The sequence below is a fragment of the Harmonia axyridis genome, chromosome 1, assembly GCF_914767665.1.
Source record: "Harmonia axyridis chromosome 1, icHarAxyr1.1, whole genome shotgun sequence".
Taxonomy (NCBI): domain Eukaryota; kingdom Metazoa; phylum Arthropoda; class Insecta; order Coleoptera; family Coccinellidae; genus Harmonia; species Harmonia axyridis.
The window spans coordinates 24,693,007-24,713,450 of NC_059501.1; the positions used below are offsets into that span (position 1 = coordinate 24,693,007).

General features: G+C 37.3%; 1 protein-coding gene across 5 annotated transcripts in view; it reads right to left on the minus strand.

The window, feature by feature from the left end:
* Positions 1 to 20,444, minus strand: part of LOC123674423 (neurexin-3) — a 238,420-nt gene that overhangs the window by 208,216 nt on the left and 9,760 nt on the right. For all 5 annotated transcript variants that reach the window (XR_006746660.1, XR_006746662.1, XR_006746661.1 and 2 more), the window contains exon 2: positions 13,413 to 14,162. Coding sequence is in view for 2 of the 5 variants with exons in the window: in XM_045609283.1 (XP_045465239.1) it covers positions 13,413 to 14,006 (594 nt within the window). In the remaining 3 variants the exon portion in view is untranslated. The remainder of the gene's footprint in view (positions 1 to 13,412; positions 14,163 to 20,444) is intronic.

Sequence of the window (20,444 nt, forward strand, 5' to 3'; positions counted from 1 at the left end):
AATCCCGTCATAGCTATGATCTCACTGACAGCAAACGTTAGGATTCTTTCAACTTCGATGACACTAGGTCGAATTTCATGCTTGAGCGCATTTAAGTCATGATTGATTGACAAAGTTTTGAATGCGCTTCAGGGCTACTTTTTATTCTTTTTGTACAATCCTGTAAATAACAAGAAACAAAGTAACGGAGGACGGCAATTGGAGAGTTACGTTACCGAGAAATCAAGCTTCAATTAAAAAAAAGCTGAAATATGTGAAGGATCCAGTTTTTGTTCCCTGTGAATAATTGTGATGGTCAACCGGATGCTTGGAGACCTATTAGTTTCTTCAAGTGTCGAGGGCATGACAATTTCAATGAATTTACAGGGAACGAATTGTTATTGTACATATAATGTAAAAAGGATGTGTTATTCTTCAAGGTGTCGAAGATATGTCAAGAGTTGTAAATCTTGAAGAGATTTACAGGGGGGTCATGAAAGTTCGAAGACAATACGGTCGTACCAGATGCGTCTCATCTGTGTATCAGGTTCTAGTCCTTCGAGAATATTCGATTTCCAGGAATCCGCGAAGATCTTTGTGGGCGGTACGGCAAAGCTCTTATTGGACTAGGGGATGGTACTTTCCCTGAGGATGTGGTCAAACCGAAAGAAGGGAGGTCGATATTCGAGACAGGGTAGTTCCAATCGGCAGAGAGACAGTTCAAATTAAGCCGAAGACGGGTAGAGTTCAAGTTAAGTCGAAGACGAGTAAAGTTCGGTCGGTCAACCTAAGTCGAAGTAAGATTAAGTCTAGTCGGTTGAAACTTAAGACGTAAGACGAAAAGACGGTTCGCGGACTAGATTAAGACGAGTCGCGAACCAGTTAGAGACGAGACGACCGAAAACTTGAAGTACGACGAAGACGTGATAAACGAAGACGTTTCGAGTAATTAAAACTAGAGTTAAAGACGAAATTCAGTACCGTAGTGAGAAACTTGTAATTAAGACGTAATTAAGATATTCTCGATACTGAGTTGGTACTGTATAATTGTGGCTTTATGAATAGATGTAAATAATTCAAAAGAGTTTAATCATTACAAATCCAACAAAGTCACGGAGAAAAAGAAGAAAGGCCAGGTAATCGAATCATACCTCTAGACGATCGATTAACCAAGCCTACATATGTCAACAGGTTGAAAAAAAAATGAATTTTGTTCGTTCCCCTCATTTTGCTGGTTGTGTATATCAACTACCTATCATAGAATAAGATGAGTATTACAGATACCATATTAAATTCAAGTGCATTAAAAACTGGTTGTCGTCAGAATTAATGTATATGAGTTTCATATTTGAAATTTCAAATGAAAAAAAAAACATGTGAATTTTTTTAAAAATCGTGACTGTTAATCGGTTGTATCCGTTTTCGAACGTTGCCAGCAAAAACTTCACGAATAGGTTCGGTTTCCATATATCTATCCGAATATTGAAAGACGTTTGTTTAAGACTCACATTCAAAACCCATCAATGTCTGAAATAAACTCATCTAAAACCCATAAAGCTGAATCTCGTCGAAGATGCAAATAACGAGTAGGATTTGGTTAGTTCCTAGGCTACAGTCCGAAAATAAGAAAAACACGAGAATACAGGGTCGATTGGAGGCAATAAAGATCAGAAACAGTCTCTACTCCACGAAAAAGCCATCTCTATTCCGAGCTAGAGCCACAGACATAATGGAATTTGAAATTCTATCGCAGAATATTCCGTTAAATCTGAAATCAATCGAGCTTATTTGCATTTGGCCCGTGCATTGTCCTCAACGGTTGCACGTTTTTCTCATCGAAAATCCTCTTCATTAGTTTTTCATCGGAAACAAACGATGGTATGGCTTTTGAGAAACGGAATCCATTCCGAAAGACAAACAGCATGATCCTCGCGACTTTCTAAAGTTAGGACGTGATGAACCTGTCACGGCCGGAGGCAAAAAAGATGTGTTTTTTCAGCATTTTCATAATACTCGAGCTGCTCTTCTTATTTTCGTGTCTTCTTTTGATTGATCGTGACTATTTGAATGCGAAAGAATATTTATTGTGCCTACCACCCCATTTTTTTGTGAACTCGTTTTCTGTTCTTATCCATTATTATCACAATGTCAATGTAATTTTCAAATTATAGGCCGGGATGAGTCTCAAATAAAGAGGTTCTACTTACTAATGAGGAATCCATCCTCAAATCTGATTTCAGTTTGGATCTCAAATGTTGGGTTGATAGGCAACATCTGAACAGGCGTTCAGTAAAAAATGCCGGTCGAAATTTTGTTTTCCTTTAAATTTCATAACTCCAGATTTGATCGGGATACGTTTGGATGTGGAATGACAATTCCAAGCTTCGAAATTCATGATGATCGCATCACCGACAGTATAGAAAATTCAAGAAAAATTTTGAAAAAAAAATCGATATGTTTGAGGCAACAAAACCGACAGACTTGAGATATTGAATGAAAAGTAGCAATTTCAAGCTCCGTGCAAAATCACATGATCACATAATCATAATCATGGAAAATTCCAAAAAGTTCGAGTAACATATAAACCATTACAAAGTTTGTGAAATCTTTTAGCGTTCATTCATTTCTGCGCAAATTGCGTCTTCGAAAGTCACATAACTGTATTTAGATAGGTACTGATATGGATTTGTATCAGTTATATTGTAAATTTTAAGTATTGGGCCGGGTTCAAGCCACTCAAATAAATTTTGATTATTCAAATTTAGAATTATATGTAGGATCCAGTTATTGTTCCCTGTAAAAAATTGAGTTTCAACCGGATGCTTGGAGACCTATTAGTTTCTTCAAGTGTCGAGGGCATGACAGTTTCAATGAATTTACAGGGAACGAATTGTTATTGTACAAATAATGTAAAAATGATGTGTTATTCTTCGAGGTGTCGAAGATATGTCATGGAGTTGTCTTGAAGAGATATACTGGAGGGTTGGAAAAGTTCGAAGACAATACGGTCGTACCAGATGTGTCCCATCTGTGTATCAGGTTCTAGTCCTTCGAGAATATTCGATTTCCAGGAATCCGCGAAGATCTTTGTGGGTGTTACGGCAAAATTCTTATTGGACTAGGGGATAGTATTTTCCCTAAGGGTGTGGTCAAGCCGAAAGAAGGGAGGTCGATATTCGAGACTGGGTAAGTTCCAATCGGCAGAGAGTGAGTTCAAGTAAACACGAAGACGAGTAAAGTTCGGTCGGTCAACTTAAGACGTACGACGTAAAGACGGTTCGCGGACTAGATTAAGACGAATCGCGAACAAGTTAGAGACGAGACGACCGAAAACTTGAAGTACGACGAAAACGTGATTAACGAAGACGTTTCGAATAATCAACAAACGAGTTGAAGACGAAATTCAGTACCGTAGTGAGAAACTTGTAATTAAGACGTAATTAAGATCTCCTCAATACTGAGTTTGTACTGTATAAGTGTGGCTTTGTAAATAGATGTAAATAATTCAAAAGAGTTTAATTATTGCAAATCCAACAAAGTCGCGGAGAAAAAGACGAAAGGCCAGGTAATCGAATCATACCTCTAGACGATCGATTAACCAAGCCTACATATATTTATATTTTTTAATCAAACAAGAATACCTTAACTCAACTTATCTAGGATTTTTTAATATTACTTTTCGTTCGATGTCCTTTTGTGAGTTGAATCTTTCTACATAAATTTCAAAATATTGATTTTCCGAATATCATTTTCTTTGTTGTGCCTTCTATCAAATATTCTTCTGCTTCCAGTTTCTTTTATATTGCTATATATTTAATTTATTCAATTTCCTTTAATTTTACACTTCTGCCTTTCTTTATAAAATTCAAGTCTTATTCCAATTTTCTATTTTGACGTCTCTATTCAATTCTTTTTGTGGCTATTATGGATTTTCAATTCTCCTTTATCCAACCGATGCTCTCATTTTCATCTATGAATTGTCTATGGTACTGTCACTCAAACGGCTCTTTCTTTTTTACTCAACTTTAATAACAAACATATCAACTATTTCTAAATCTGAATTTTATGTATAAAACTAAAGGATATCTTTGAAACCAACTGAGAATATTGACGGCATCTCCACAAACGGTTACCACATGACTGATATGATATTCCACACTTAATTATCACAATTAATTCATTGCGAACCTGACTTCATCAATTGTTTAATTTTTAGAAAAAATTACCGATTTTATAATTTTTCAAAAACCGTCCATCCTTTTTGCCGGACCCTGTATCAAAACCACAATCGATGTCGATGCTCTATTCATTAAGCCACCATTACCGTACGTCCTAATATCGATATTCTAATGAAATAGTGGAGTTTGAAGTGTTACGTTGTACAAGAGCTTATGACCATTTTGCGTGCGTAAGGAGCATCAAATTTATGTCGGGACGTCTGTATAGCCAAATTATGCAAATTATTCCATTCACGGAAGGAACAAATATGATGTTTGTGATTTGTGAGCGGTGCTACAGTCAAAATGAATATTCAATAGGTGTCTGGAATTACAAGAAAGCGTAATACTATAATTTCGTTCGGTTTATTAGGAAGTGTCTGGGAAATATCGAAGATCATTAATTTTAATTTTGTTTTATATTGAAAAAGAATACAATCAAATAAAATATTAAATTTTCATAATGAAGGTTCTCCAATAATACGTTTCATTTTGATATTGAAAAAAATTGTATATTTTATGATAGACGTTTGTAAATAGACATTGTAAAGAGAAAGATATGCCATTAACGATAGAATACGATATCAATCTAATGGCTGCCACGAATACAGTTGCAGCACCATATCCTAAAGGTTGTTTTTTTTAGAGCAATAGAACTTTAAATTGCAATAAAACAACGATGGATTATTCGATTGATATGAATTTTATTTATCCGCAAGATAATCTTGTGGCATTACATTTTGAATATGATTTCTTGAATATGACCGCCACGGCTGGCTCGGATGTAGTCCAATCTGGACGTCCAATTTTCGATGAGTTTTTCCAACATTTGTGGCCGTATATCGGCAATAACACGGCGAATGTTGTCTTCCGAATGGTCAAGGATTTGTGGTTTATCCGCATAGACAAATGACTTTACATAGCCCCACAGAAAGTAGTCTAGCGGTGTTAAATCACAAGATCTTGGTGGCCAATTCACAGGTCCAAAACGTGAAATTAGGCGGTCACCAAACGTGTCTTTCAATGAATCGATTGTGGCACGAGCTGTTTGATATGTTGCGTCGTCTTGTTGGAACCACAGCTCCTGGACATCATGGTTGTTCAATTCAGGAATGAAAAAGTTAGTAATCATGGCTCTATACCGATCACCATTGACTGTAACGTTCTGGCCATCATCGTTTTTGAAGAAGTACGGACCAATTATTTCACCAGCCCATAAAGCGCACCAATCAGTCAGTTTTTCTGGATGTAACGGTGTTTCGACATACACTTAAGGATTAGCTTCACTTCAAATGCGGCAGTTTCGTTTGTTGTCGTAGCCATTCAACCAAAAATGCGCTTCATCGCTAAACAAAATAAAATGGACGCAGTGCGCGATACGTATTCTGCACAGAACCATTATTTTCGAAATAAAATTGCATTATTTGCAAGCGTTGTTCAGGCGTGAGTCTATTCATGATAAATTGCCAAACCAAGCTGAGAATAAATCACTTGATAACTGTTAAATCGGTCGCCATCTTGAACAGTAATGCCAACTTAAAGTTATATACCTCGGAAAAAACACCCGTTATATATCCTTCTTATGAAATTTTTTCCTAATCATTCGCACATTTGCGGCTATATGTATATCCTCGATAATTTTACGAATTCCGTCTTCAAAATCATTGCCATATACCTACCTTATCTCTCACGTAGCGCCCAAAGAAAAAAGTCTAAAGGCATAAATGGATAACCTCTTCGAGAAATAACACGGACAGGAAACTTTTCTTCCAGTTTTGATGATTGTGATCTTCCTTTTCCGTCCAAGAAAAATCGAGAATCAATAATTATTATAGCTTGGTAGAGAAATCCAGTCACTGTAACAGTTGTACCAGCCTTTTTTCGAATAAGTAAGGTCCAATCACACCACTAGCCAAAAACCGCACCAAACAATGACACGTTGAGGATTGAGAGCTTTTCAACAATCATTCTTACATTTTCCTAGCCACAAATACAGAAATTTTGCTAATTAACGTAGCCTCCATGATGAAAATGGGCCTCATGGATGAAGATGATTTTTTGATGAAAATTCGGATAATTATTTATGCCTTTCAAGAACCCAATCAGCGAAGATACAACGTTGCTGGTGATCGACCGGCTTGAATTCTTGAGTCAATTGAACTTTGAAAGCCTTAAGACCTTACTCCTTATGCAAAATATGGTGTTATGTCGTTTGTGGAATTCTCACTATGGGCTATAGCAGAGCAGCAATATTTTTAGTTGTACTTGAGCGGCGCACACGGTTCCAATTGTTCACATCACTAACTTGTCTCAACAGCTCAAAATTCTCCCACCAGTTTTTCTATTGCCGGTCGAGATGGAGCTTCATGACGACACAAAAGTGCTTTCGTTTTGTAAACTGCGACTGCAAAATTATCACCATTTTTGTAGTGAATTTTAAAATATCATTGCGTTAGTGTTTGGTTATTCACATTCTTTTTTTGGTGCACCCTGTGTATTTTCGAACAATTTGAGTATATGACACTGCGTCAAAAAAAATTACGAAAATTTCATCGCTTAACCAGAATAGAGCGTCTCATCACTGGTGGAACACCCTGTATAATATTCGACTTCAAGATATCTGACTTCAAAGTAGTGAAATTGAGACCTTTGCAGGGTAAAAAGCTAATCCGGCAGAGGAGTGTACTATTTGTATTTTTTCATTTTTAATGATTTTTGTATGAAAAATAAAATGTTTGTACGAAAAATTAAAATAATAATAACTGATATTATTTATTTATTCAGTTTCGGGATACAAACAGGAATACTCCCAGAAAAGTATCCTCTAATACATAAAAAATTATTTTAACAACATCCTATGGTGTACATATGTGGCAACATAACATGAAATAATAAAATAATCACTGAAAGAAAATTTCTCTGATACTTCGCTTGAATGATTTCAAATTTACATTAAATGGGTCTAATTCATTACAATATTGATTAAATAAACTACATATTCTCACGATAGGCGAATTCCTGCCAAGATGCGTATTGAATCTACTGTGAACAAGTAATTTCTTATTCCTAAATGTTATCGTAGGAACGTGATAAAGTATCATGAAAATCAAGTCGGATGAATCATAAAAGTTATTCACGGTCTTGAAGAGGAAAATCAGATCCGATTTTATCCTTCGGTGCTCTAATAGTTCAATATGATAATGAGATCTTATTTGGTTTATACCTGTAGTGATGTAAATACCAGTCATTTTGTAATGTAAGAATCTAATAAATCTATTTTGCAATCTCTCTAACCTTTGCTTATGCACAGTATAATAAGGATTCCTTATGATACTGGCAAAATTAATTCTGCTGTGAATAAAAGTAAAATATATTGCTTTCATAGCTGACTCGTTGTTAAAATCCCTACAAATCCTGCAAAGGAAACCCAAAGACCTACCGGCAGAAGCAATGAGAGTATCGATGTGAGCACCGAATGACAGTTTTGAGTCGAAAATCACCCCCAAATCTCTAATCTGATCCACCTTCTTCACCTCACAATCAACCAATCGATACTGAAACCCAATATTTGTACGGCTTCTGGAGAATGACATGCATGAACATTTATTTACATTCAGATCTAATTCATTTCGTCTACAATAATCTGAGAACGCATCAAGATCTTTCTGAACCTCTACACAGTCTCTTACCGATCTTATCTCTTTGAACATCTTCAAATCATCTGCGTAAAGGAGGAAGTGTACAAATCTAAAACAGCTTCCTATATCGTTAAGGAATATTAAAAATTTCATTACCCAGCGATTGACATTGTTATTAAGCTTTCAAAATTTATATTGGGGCCTTTTTCACTCTTTTTCTCTGTTCAAGTTTCCTAGCTCGAGTGAATACACGATTCATCACGTTTGTTATGGTTGCCATCTTTTGGAGAATTAGCTATTGAGATCTATAATTCGAAATTCAGAAGAAGTAGGGATGGTACACCATTTAGAGCTAATAGCCCCTCTTGAAAGAATAATCAGGTAAAGGGTATTGTAGCCCCCACTCTCGCCTCCACTTTAATCTCAATGGTAAACTGAAATTTACGATGATATCTTGGTTTTTCTCATAGCAATGTTTCTTCACAAGATATTCGACTTGAATTTAGCATGGATATTCCAATCTAGCGTTTACATCATGTGATATTGGATGCAAATCTTCAGGGTAAAATTTTTGCTGAAACAGTACCCGCTTCTTTCCCTCACAACTTTTTTTTTGGTGGTCCACTGGTAGTTTAGAAAAATGTAGATATTCAACTTACAACAAATGTAGGTGTGGAACTTTGCTTCCGCTATTTTGCAATAAATGGCTATAGCGGTAAGTAGTAGTCGAATTGAAAAGACCGTAGATGTCATACAATAAGCTACGGTATTTGTAAACATAACATCATCGAAATATTAGTCGATTTGTGTCTGCTACATAAAGTTATTCTCGATTGAACATGACAGCTTACGAGCCAAATTCCCGTTATTTGCAGGAGGTTTTAATTTTCTGCTTTAATTCACAGAAATCTGTGGCTGAGAATCATCGAATGCTCTCAAATACCAATGGTGAGGCCGGTATTAGTGAAAGAACGTGATTTTGACGTCGAAGACCAGGAGGAGAGAAGGTTTTCTAAGTTTAACAAGAATTGGCAGGATCATTGGAAGGGACGCAACAAGCCATTTCAAAACGCCTGGAAGTCATGGGAATGATTCAGAAACAAGAAAATTGGGTGTCGTACGAGTTAAGAGAGATTTTGAACGGCGTTTATTTGCTTGTGAACAGAAGGGATTTCTGCATCGCATTGTAAGTAGATACGTTTTCTACAATGAAGCCTAGAATTTCGGAAAAAAACGGCGAAAGCAAAGTTGTACACCTATGTAAAAAGAAACGTTTGTCTAGTACTTAACTTTTTCGTTTATAGTATCTGCTACCGATTGCGAGAAAAAAATTCAAACAATTCTCAGGACAAACCACATAATAATAAAGATTCAGTTAGTCAGCTGTGGAGAAAACTAGTAAAGATTCGATGAACTGGTATAATCATCACAAAAAAGTAGGTCTACTTAAACTGCGTCTCGAAAAAAAAGCGTGTGCGGGTCCATGTTTATAGGACTTTTTTCCTAAATTTATCCAAGGAATCCCTCATTTCTCTCTGTACCTTCAATTTGAGAACACCCTGTAGGTATAATGTCAAATACCATACGATCTAAAATGATGTTCTCGCATATCGATTCGCGTCAAAATGGAACGCCATCTTCTTGCCCGCACAATAATTCTTTTCCATTTCAATTCCGAGCCGTATTTCCAATTCCATCTGATGGCCTTATAACGACCTGCGGTACGAACTGAAATTTCATCAGAAAAATCAGCCGAACATAATATTTTCAATCGATGGAAATGCCCGCCCGACGTTTCCATGTTCTCGATCATTAGTAGGGTCGCATTGTTATTCAGAATTATTCACGATCGAAAAAATTTGAATAATTAATCAATCTCGCCATTCCACGGTACTCATTATCGCATGAACAGAAGTTCAATCACGGAATTCATTCAGAAATGTGGCGGTCATTACCTATATTGGGCATCGTTAAAGATCTCCTATCTTTTATTGACGAATTTCGGAATTGCTGATGGCATTATAGCTGCTCGACAGGCAATTGTAACAACCTAGGTTAAGGAAAAATTTGTTGATCACGATTTATGGTTTGCCATTAGTAGTTTCCATATTTGAAAATTCGAATAAAGCAGAAAACGTTCTTGTTCATTGAGGAAAGAGTTCGGTTTCAGAGTGCATTCTGAAATTTGATGAAATTGATTACAACCACGAAAGACTATGAACTTATCAAATATGGAGGTTTGATATAACATGAAGAGCTATACAGACTTATTCTACTCTCTGGAGAGAAGAAAAAATTCCGAAGAAGTGGAAGGAGAATATAAGCATCCCTATCCGCAAAAAAGAACATAAACCAGCATGTTCAAACTACAGAGAAGTTTCTTTGATCAACACTGCAAACAAACTAGTATCGAATATAACGGGTGATTTTTTAGCTGGTTTGGTTTTGGCAACACTGGTTTTGACAGCTGACGTGTCTTTAGTACCTTGTGTCACTGTCAAACAGCTTCAGTTTGGTTTGCAATTTAACCATGGATCGTCTTACAAATGAACAACGCTTGCAAATTATTGAATTTTACTATCAAAATTCGTGCTCGGTTCGAAATGTTCATCGCGCGCTGCTTCCATTTTATGGTCGGCATTCTCGACCTTCTGAGCAGTCTATTCGGAAGATTGTGACCACATTTCGCACCAAATTTACTTTGTAGGACATTAAACCACCAACACGTTTACGTACTGTGCGTAGTGAAGAAAATATTGCGGCCGTATCAGCTAGTGTGACAGAAGACCGCGAAATGTCGATTCGGCGCCGTTCCCAGCAGTTAGGCCTTTGTTACAGCACTACGTGGAAAATTTTGCGGAAGGATTTGGGCGTAAAGCCTTTTAAGATACAGCTGGTGCAAGAACTAAAGCCAGCCGACCTACCACAACGCCGAATTTTTGGTGAATGGGCTCTTGGAAAGCTGGCCGAGGATCCGCTTTTTTATCGAAAAATTGTGTTCAGCGATGAGGCTCATTTTTGGTTGAATGGGTACGTAAATAAGCAAAATTGCCGCATTTGGAGTGAAGATCAGCCAGAAGCATTGCAACAGCTACCAATGCATCCCGAAAAAGCCACTGTTTGGTGCGGTTTATGGGCCGGCGGCATTATTGGGCCATATTTCTTCAAAGATGATGCGAATCGCAGCGTTACTGTCAATGGTGCACGCTACCGAGCGATGATAACAAACTTTTTTTTGCCCGAAATGGAAGTTCTTGACTTGCATGATATGTGGTTTCAACAAGACGGTGCCACATGCCACACAGCACGCGAAACAATGGCGCAATTGCGAGGCGAGTTTGGTGAACAGTTAATTTCACGTTTCGGGCCGGTCAATTGGCCGCCTAGATCGTGCGATTTGACACCATTAGATTATTTTTTGTGAGGGTATGTCCAGGCTAATGTCTATAGGGACAAGCCCGCTTCGATTGACGCACTGGAAGCCAACATCCATGCATTCATTCGTGAGATACCGGCCGATATGTGTGAAAGAGTATGCCAAAATTGGACTCAGCGGATGGGCTACCTGAGACGCAGCCGCGGTCAACATTCGCATGAAATTATCTTTAAACATTAAATTGCAAGGTTCAAACTATCGATTCAAATAAATATTTCATTCATTTTTTCGAATTTTTTGTGTTTTTTTTTTTAAAGTTTATGAAATTGGTCAGAGTATGCGTAGTTGGGGGAAACACCAGGGTTAGGATACATAGCATAACAAGCTTTCTGAACCATTCGAAGTTCATAACGGACTAAAACAAGGCGATACCGTGTCATCACTCCTGTTCAATGTAATATTGGATGAAAACAGCAAAAATTATAACGGAACTCCAATCAAACAATGCACCTAAACTATTACTGGCATATGCTGATGATATAGATATCATCGGGAACTCAGTAACGTCTGCAAAGGAAATATTTAATATATTAGAGATGGAAACCAACAAGATGGGATCAAGAATAAACGAAGAGAAAACAAAATACCTTTGTGTGAATAGAAAGAAAGAACACAGATAAAGAATAGGACAGAAAATGACAGTAAATAATCATAACTTTGAAAGAGTTGAACGTTCGAAATACCTTGGCTCAAATATTACTGCAGATATTGACATCACTGAGGAAATAGAAGGAAGAATCCAGGATAACCGATGTGTATTCTCACTGAGTAATATATAAAAATTGCGTAGTATCACATGAACATCATAACTAGGAACATAAAGAACAGTTATTAGGCAGATACTCATGTACTGATGCAAAAGCTGGATGATGACAGGATCCAACGAAGAAGAGCTGAGAAGATTTGAAAGAAAAGTTCTTAGAAAGATATTCGGCCCATACAATGAATTAGAGGAAATGACGAGTTAAAAGTACTTTATAAGGACTCCTACCTTATAAAGAAGTTTGATGCACAATAAATTAGATGGGCAGGCCACGTCCACAGACTTGTCGCAGAAAAACTAACTATATTAATATGAGAAGAGATACTGACGGAGAAAAGACCCTTGGGCAGACCACGCATGCACTGGAGAGATAACATAAGCAGACCTGATCACGATTCAAATTTAATGAACAACCGTCAATCTTGGAAGGCGGTATTGAAGTCAGCCACAATCCACATAGAGTTGTAGAGCAACAGAAGAAGAAGGAGCATAAGAATATTGACTATGAGTTCAAGGTTCAGATTTGTTCACAGAACAATGAAAGCATATTTCATATATGAATTCGAGGAAATAATTATTACTTTCTATAATACACCGTCTTTAAATACCTCTGAATACATCATGAACAGATGAACATAGTTAAGTAATAAAGAGGGAAGAGAAATTATTCATTCTAATAGTTTATTAGAATGAATGATTTCTCTTCCCTCTTTATCTGAAGTTTCAGATCGTAAGCAATGCGTTGCAATCTCCATTTAGATTGAATAAATTCATACTACTCATTACCAATATGTGATTTCTAATATTACGTTACTGCTGTAATGGAATATTTTAGCACAGTAATGCCGTGAAATAATATTCACAGCACTTTTGTCAAGGTTTTCTCTCCTCACCAGCAATTGTTGATGTTCTTTTCGTATATTGGATTTTTGGGCACTATGGATTGTATGGTCTCATTTTCCGATGGTTCTATTTCAAAATCATATGAATTTGAAGCAAAACTTCAAACATGTATAATCTACAAGAAATACGTAAACAAAAATTCGCCAGAAGCTTATTTGGGGATGTGGAAATTACCCAAGATAAAGAATTTAAAACAAAGAATTAAACAACAATTAATTAAAATCAGAAGACTTTTTGATCCGAATTCAAGTTTGTCGAGACGATGTATTTGGAGGAACTTTCAGGAACAATTCAATATTCTGACGTAGTACAGATATAGGTGACTTGATAGGTAAATGAATCACAGACGGTATTATCATTCCATTGCTTCAACCATTCGAGAACCAAGATTTCAACTATTTCAAGCGTTTAACCATTCAGTTGTGCACAATTCAAAAACCCCCAATCACAAAAGCCAAAATCACCAACGAACTTACCCTTTGGTCCTTCGGCCTGGTCTCCTGCCTCCTTGCCATTCCCCCATCAACATCTGCATAGATCAGGTTCCGCACAGCTCCCACGAACCTCGGCTCGAAAATGACACTCGGCAACGCCAACAAAGTCAATTTGGTGTTATACCACGTCGGCATCCCACCCACATACACGTCCGAATTGGTCGAATACCGCCCGAAATTGAATTCCTTGCCCCTCGACGTCTTCATCTGCGTTATCCCGTCCACCGTGAGGTACGTCCTGTCCTCGTGACGCTGTACCCTCACCTTGTGCCAGTGCCCGTCATTCAGATCCCTGCCAACAGTTATTATCTGCGCACCGCCGCCTAGATTGTACCTTAGCCTCAACGCACCTTCCACCAGCTTTATCTCGAAGAAATCATAAGTACCGCCGTCGTCCGTGTAAAGAAGGAGTCCGTTAGGCTGGTCGGTTTTGAACTCGAACTCGATGCTACCGTTGGTACCGCCACCCCATTTTCGGAACTGGGAGTAAGAGTTTGTGCTTCCGTCTAGAAGGAAACCGAACGAGACGCAAGCTAGACAGGAGAAGATGAGCGTTCTAGCGACGGCTGATTGCATTGTGTAAGGCTACTGGATTGATGATAAGTTGACAATTCAGCGGTTTGTACGTCGGATAACGTTCTGGCTGCTCATGTTCAGGATTGATACGTACAGTGTTACGTCCCGCGTTGTTGGTCCACTGGTTGTCGTCTCATTGCATGATATGTGGAAGGTCTGAAAAAGAGTACAAATATAAATTTTTTTTCCTATATGTTCATCAGTTTGTTAATATAAATGATATTGTAAAGCTAGAAGGGCAAAATACATGTCTGTTTGAATGAGACCATCTTATTTATAAATTATCTGAACTCTAGAGACTAGAAAATCCAAAAACATGTTGTTTCAATCTCCTCTATGGATTATGTAGGGTGACCCACAGAAAACAATCCAGCCAAATATATCGTATGATTGCAAATTCTAGGGTGCTAAACCAGCCCCTCAGATGGTTGGAAACCCCCTTACCAAAACCAAATGTCATAGGACACAAGTTTTGCAATGACAGACCGCAATTGCCTTTTAAGACTTCTGAGAAGATTGTCTCCTAGTTTAATAGGAGGATCGTTCATCTACAAATTTCAAACCACAGGATGTTCCCTGTAGGAGAAGGCCTCCAGCCAGACCACTGAAGAGATGGTACAAAAGCTAGAACTCAGCCTCCCAAGAATAAGGCCAAGGCGTTGCTACAAAACAGGACCATGCCCAAGAAGATGACTAAGAAGAAGAAGGATGTTCCCTTCCAACTGAAAATTGACCTCTCTCAGCATTTTCTGGAAATTTCCATAGGAATATCTGGCTGAACTATTTTATATGGGCTACTATGTCTAAAACAAGCAATACCTGAAAACCAACTTGCCTAAATACAGGTTAAAGACAATGTGAAATATGAAGTGTGATTCACCGCAATTGCCTATTGGACGTCTATGGAAAATTAATCATAATTTTGTGCTGAATCCAAACCCGTATTCATCCACTCTTGGAAATAGAGCTCAATCAAGCCACGCCTTCCTATCTTGTGCCTCGATCACCCAAATTTTTCAGTCACCTTCTGTATATCGTCAACCCATCGTTTCTGTGGACTACTGACGCTTCTTTTCGTTGGTATGAGTCTCCCTCCATAAGGTTGTTCTATGAGCCCATGAATAGAATGAATACAAACATCATTATATTCACGTGACAAGTCTTATTCCATTTCATCTCAGTCTCTAAGCTTGGTCTGATATTTTTATATTTTCTTTCCTAATTTTGTCACTTGAGGTGACTCCCAACATGTGACGTTGCATGGCTCTTTGTGCCGTTTTGAGTTTATTTACGAAAGATCTAGTCGAACTCATCACTTCCACACCATACCTTTTCACATATAACTCATGTGTTATATAAGGTGTAGTAAAAAGAAATCAATTATGTTTGCATGAATAAATGTTTTAATTACCATAGTTAGAATGATACGATTCAGGCCAAATATGTGCCATTTTGTTCGATAACTTGTTGCCATCTAGAAGGTAATATCACTATGCCACACTCGTAGGAACACTCGCCCCAATTGGCAAAAAATTGAGATAGTTGATTTTCACCAGCTGAATTGTTTGCCGTAGACAGGAACATATGGTAATCACTTGGTGCCAGATCTGGACTATAAGGTGGATACATAATAACAACCTCTCAACCAAGCTTCCGGAGCTTCTGGCGAGTCAATGGAATTTAGTTATCCCCTATTGCCTAATGCTGGCCGCTTCTGGGCGATTGCTTCTTTCTGACGTTCCAATTGTTACAGTTTCGAGTTGATAGTTATGTCTTAGGGGAGTAGCTCATAGTAGATAACTCCCTGCCAATCCCATCAAACACACAGCAAAATTTTCCTGGTCGCCATTCATATATTGGACAACGTTTTCGCTTGTTGCGGAAACGATGACCATGACCGTTTTTGTTTGACGTTGACGTTTCATCCCAGTCACCTACCTCTTTATGAATGGGTCGATGTTGTTGCGATTCAGCAGCGTTTCGAAGACGGAAATTGGATCTATGAGGTTTTTTGCGTTAACTCGCGTGGATAGGACCCATACATAGAGCTTCTACTTGAAACCAGCCTTATGCAAATGGTTCAAAATGTTTTTTTGTGAAGTCATTAGCTCTTAGGCAATCGATACGCTACTTGTATTAAATATTGACAATGTCCATGATTTTATCGACATTTTCGACAATTGACCTTCCAGAGCGTGGTCATTTTAAATATCTAAATTACCGGAACGGCATCAACGGAACTTAAATTGGGCGTGATTTGCTATTACAGTATAACACCATAAACACTATTTACATTTCCAGCCGCCTGGCTTGCATTTACGCCTTTATCGAAGAATAACAGTAAAATAGCGTATTTTCCATTTGCTTGTATCCATCTTTGGAGTGCAATCAAATTGAACTGAGTCAACTAATCACAAAACTGCGACGAAAATTTTTTGTAGTATGAAATATCATCTTTATATTGCCATCTGATAGAATCCGGTAGACAACGCGAGATACAGATAACTAAAGCCATCTGTTGAAAAAATCTTCTTCTTACTATACTTCTTCAAATTTGTTGGAATTTTGTTGTTTTCCAGGATGGGTCCCACTTTACCAAATGCTACCCAAACCAATTTTATTCATCTTGATCTTCATCTTCTTTAAGGTCATTTCAAGTCACATATTGGTCGCTGCCAGGTTCAATACATTTGGCATTCCTTCCAGTTGATTGGCACTGTTAACTAAATGTCAATGGTGAACCTGAGGTAGCTGAATCTGTTACTCTGATGCCATCGATGTTAGCACCTTTGGTGTTCCATTCAAATTTCTCAGAAAAATCTTTTGAAACGAAGGTAAACCAATTCGGAGAAATAGTATCTCCCTGACGCTCAACTCTGTTCAAAGATATCCGGCCAGTTGCAGCAAATTCATCAATTTTGATCTGTATAGTTGCTATCTCATAGCTTTGAGAGATTAATATTCCTGACATATATTACGTATAGAAAATTTGCCTAATTTAATCGTCCCATTTATAAATAACATTAGTACATTTGGAGTGATTCTTTTATTTCTATAAAGAAGTGCGTTTGCTTACAGAATTAATTTTAAATATCTTGGCCTAATAAGATTTTATATTCCAGAAAATTGACTGAAGCGCCTTAAAGTTTTTGTGAATTTTAATCAAAGTAAATCAAGTTACAGAAATAAATTCTTTGAAAATTCTATGAGAGCCCTGCAGAGCCTATACATTTTTTTCTGTACTGTACCAAGAACCTTTCACTCAGGAAATTATATTGTATTATCTTCAAAGGAAGATACGGATTTCTATTATTTTTCTTCTCGAGGCCAGTCATTCGCTTCAATGCCTTAACATCATTGCCTTCTCGAGGAATTATTCATTGAATTAAGAACTGGAGAAAACGATCGCGCAGCATAGGAATACTGACTGAGGGGCGGAATGGCTATGTATCGATTCGAAGGCAATAAATTTCCTTTTAATCTCGCACACTTATCGTTTTCAATGAATTATTCAACTCTGTGTTATCCAGCCTTGTGAAAATGTCGTTCGAAACACAGAAAAAAGTCCAGTGATGCAGCTAACGAGATCAACCTTTGAGGAATTCGTAATTTATTCGTGGAATCTAAATGCTGTGGCAGCAAAAACTGACAGGAATTCTACTTTGGGCGGTATCCAGAAACGAGGAAAAATATTCCTTTTCCAAATGTGTGTTTTATATGCATTCTCTCTGAATGTCTGTTTAACTGAGTTAATGGTAGAACAGTGTCAGAAGGTTTTTTAGGTTGACGAGGTAAATTTTTATTATATACCTAATGTTAGAGAACTTGAACATCACATACTTGAAACACTGAATCGTATCTATTATTTTCATTATCTCATATGAACTTCAGCGAAAATTGTGGATCATTAAAGTTTTCTCTACTGCAGTTTGGACAAGTCGTGAAATGTGTTCTCAGTTCAGAGTCTCAAGTTATAGTTACAGTATACGACATCTTTTGGAACCTTCTGTTTCAATGATAATTCTTTGATCTACATAGTGTTGTGTTTGTGGTTTCACATTTTATGAAAAAGGTATCAAAATGTCTGTGATATTCGTATTTTGAGTCGATAGTGGTTTCAAATGGTAAGATTCACTGATGATAAATACGTAAATGCGATTACTCTAGAATAGAATGATCGGAAAATTTGAAATTTTTCTAGTAGGTTCTGTTTTCAAATGACGCGGTTAATTTTGTTTAATTTGACTAAGAATTCTACATTTTCTTTTCCTTATAAATGAAAACCATAAATACCATAAAATGAACTATTTTATGTAGATGTGGAATTGTGATTTCAATCTATTGGGTTTGAAATCACTATTCACATTTCGCAATGGCAGATTTTTATGTTTGTTGCGTCGCTAGATATGGGTAAATTTAGACCTTCATCGATTTTGGATTTCAGGAATGAACGTAAAATAAAAATTCTGAGCTTATCACATCATCAAAATCATGAAAAATTCAAGTAACATCGTCCAAAAAACTACCTAAAAATTCCGTGACAACCAATCAGGTTGAGAAATCGAGTACGAAATAACATATATTTTCAGGCAGAATATCGAGAAGAGAAAATATTTCCTTGACAACAGATCCGACTCAGATTCGAACAGAAATAATCATCACTCAATATTCAATATAAAACCTCAAGTTGTTCACTGGATGAATCTCATACCATCCGACGTCCAATTTACGAGTATAACAAACGATTCTTGTTGCACACAGAGTTCACAAATGATTGGAAGATCCTTATCATCGACATCAAACGAATGAAGTCATAATATACATATAGAAATCCTTCTGAATTGACGTTGCATATCCTTTACAATATACATTTTATCAAATGAAACAAATTACTATTTATGAAATACATATGACCATCTGATGCCGAATTAGTGCAAGTTGTTGATAAACAATTATAGGATGAGAATAGGATTTTCAGAAACTGATGAGCATAAATTCTATGAGAAGGATAGTGCAGCTACTGTTCACCTAGTCCTAGAATATCTCGCCATTGCAAGCCTATGCAAACTCTGCGTTGGACGAGAAACTTGTAGGAATGATGACTTCCTTGAAGCCATACGCTTCAGATACTGATAAGCGAGATGTAAATGGAGCAGAGGTGGGACAATCTCCAATGGTTACACAATAGTCGTTCATTCGTGGTTCAATGTTACCTTACAGTGTCATCAGTAATCATAAATTACAATTAATATAGAACTTCAAAGCTATACAGTGAAAAGGCATAGAAGACGAATAATAAATTGGAAACTAAACAACCCCTCTCCAAAAACTAATGAACTTTTCTCCTTTCTACCACGAATTCTACAATAAGTACATAGGCGTACAACTTTGCTTCCGCCGTTTTTTTCCGAAATTCGAGGCTTTATTTTAAAAAACTGGTTATACACTTTAATTGCATTCGATAACTATTTCTTGTGATTGCTTTAGTCGGTTTTAACAACTGATAATAATACACTACACCGAACTAGTATCACCAAATACTGAGTATGACCTTGGAACTGCGAATATTCGGATTGACCATCGACGTGGAAGCATGGCCGAGATATCCCCATGATTTTCTGCTCTTGGGATTATCGTAATGAATCCATTTTGCATCTCCAATCACAATGCGATGCAGAAGTTCCTTTCGTCTTCGCCTTGCCAGCAGGCTGTTCACAAGCAAACAAACGCCATTCCTCGGCTTCGAGTCGTACGGCACCAAATATCTTTGTTTCTGAATCATACCAATGACTTTCGGGCATTTTGAAATGGCTTGTTGCGTCACTCCCAATGATCCTGCCTATTCTTGTTGCGTTTGACACTAGTCTTGATCCAGTAATGCTTTCAATTCTGCATCTTCCAAAACCTCCTCTCTTCCACCGCCATGCTGGTTTTCGAAGTCAAAATCACCTGTCTTGAAGCGTTGAAACCACTCTCGGCATATTCTTCCACTAAAAGCTGCCTCACCATAGGTATTCGAGAGCACTCGATGAGCCTCGGCCGTAGATGTCTTCATATTGAAGCCAAAAATTAAAACCTCCCGAGAATTTAGCTCGTTAGCTAACATGTCTAATCGAGAATAACTTTATGATGCAGACACAAATCGACTAATATTTCAATGACGTTATATTTACAAATACTTAAGCTTATTGTATGACATCTACGATCTATTTATTTGGTCTACCACTTACCGCTACAGCCATCGATTGCAAATCGGCAGAAGCAAAGTTGTACACCTAATATATTTGAAACCATTTAATTCTGTGAAGAAGTTATTTTTCCAGGGCTGAGCTTCAAAGTAATTTCAGAAGAAATTTTCATCATATATATAATACGCTACGTGATGCGTCTTATGCGTTTCAGATTACCGAGATGTTATTATATCCCCAATAGCTGGGT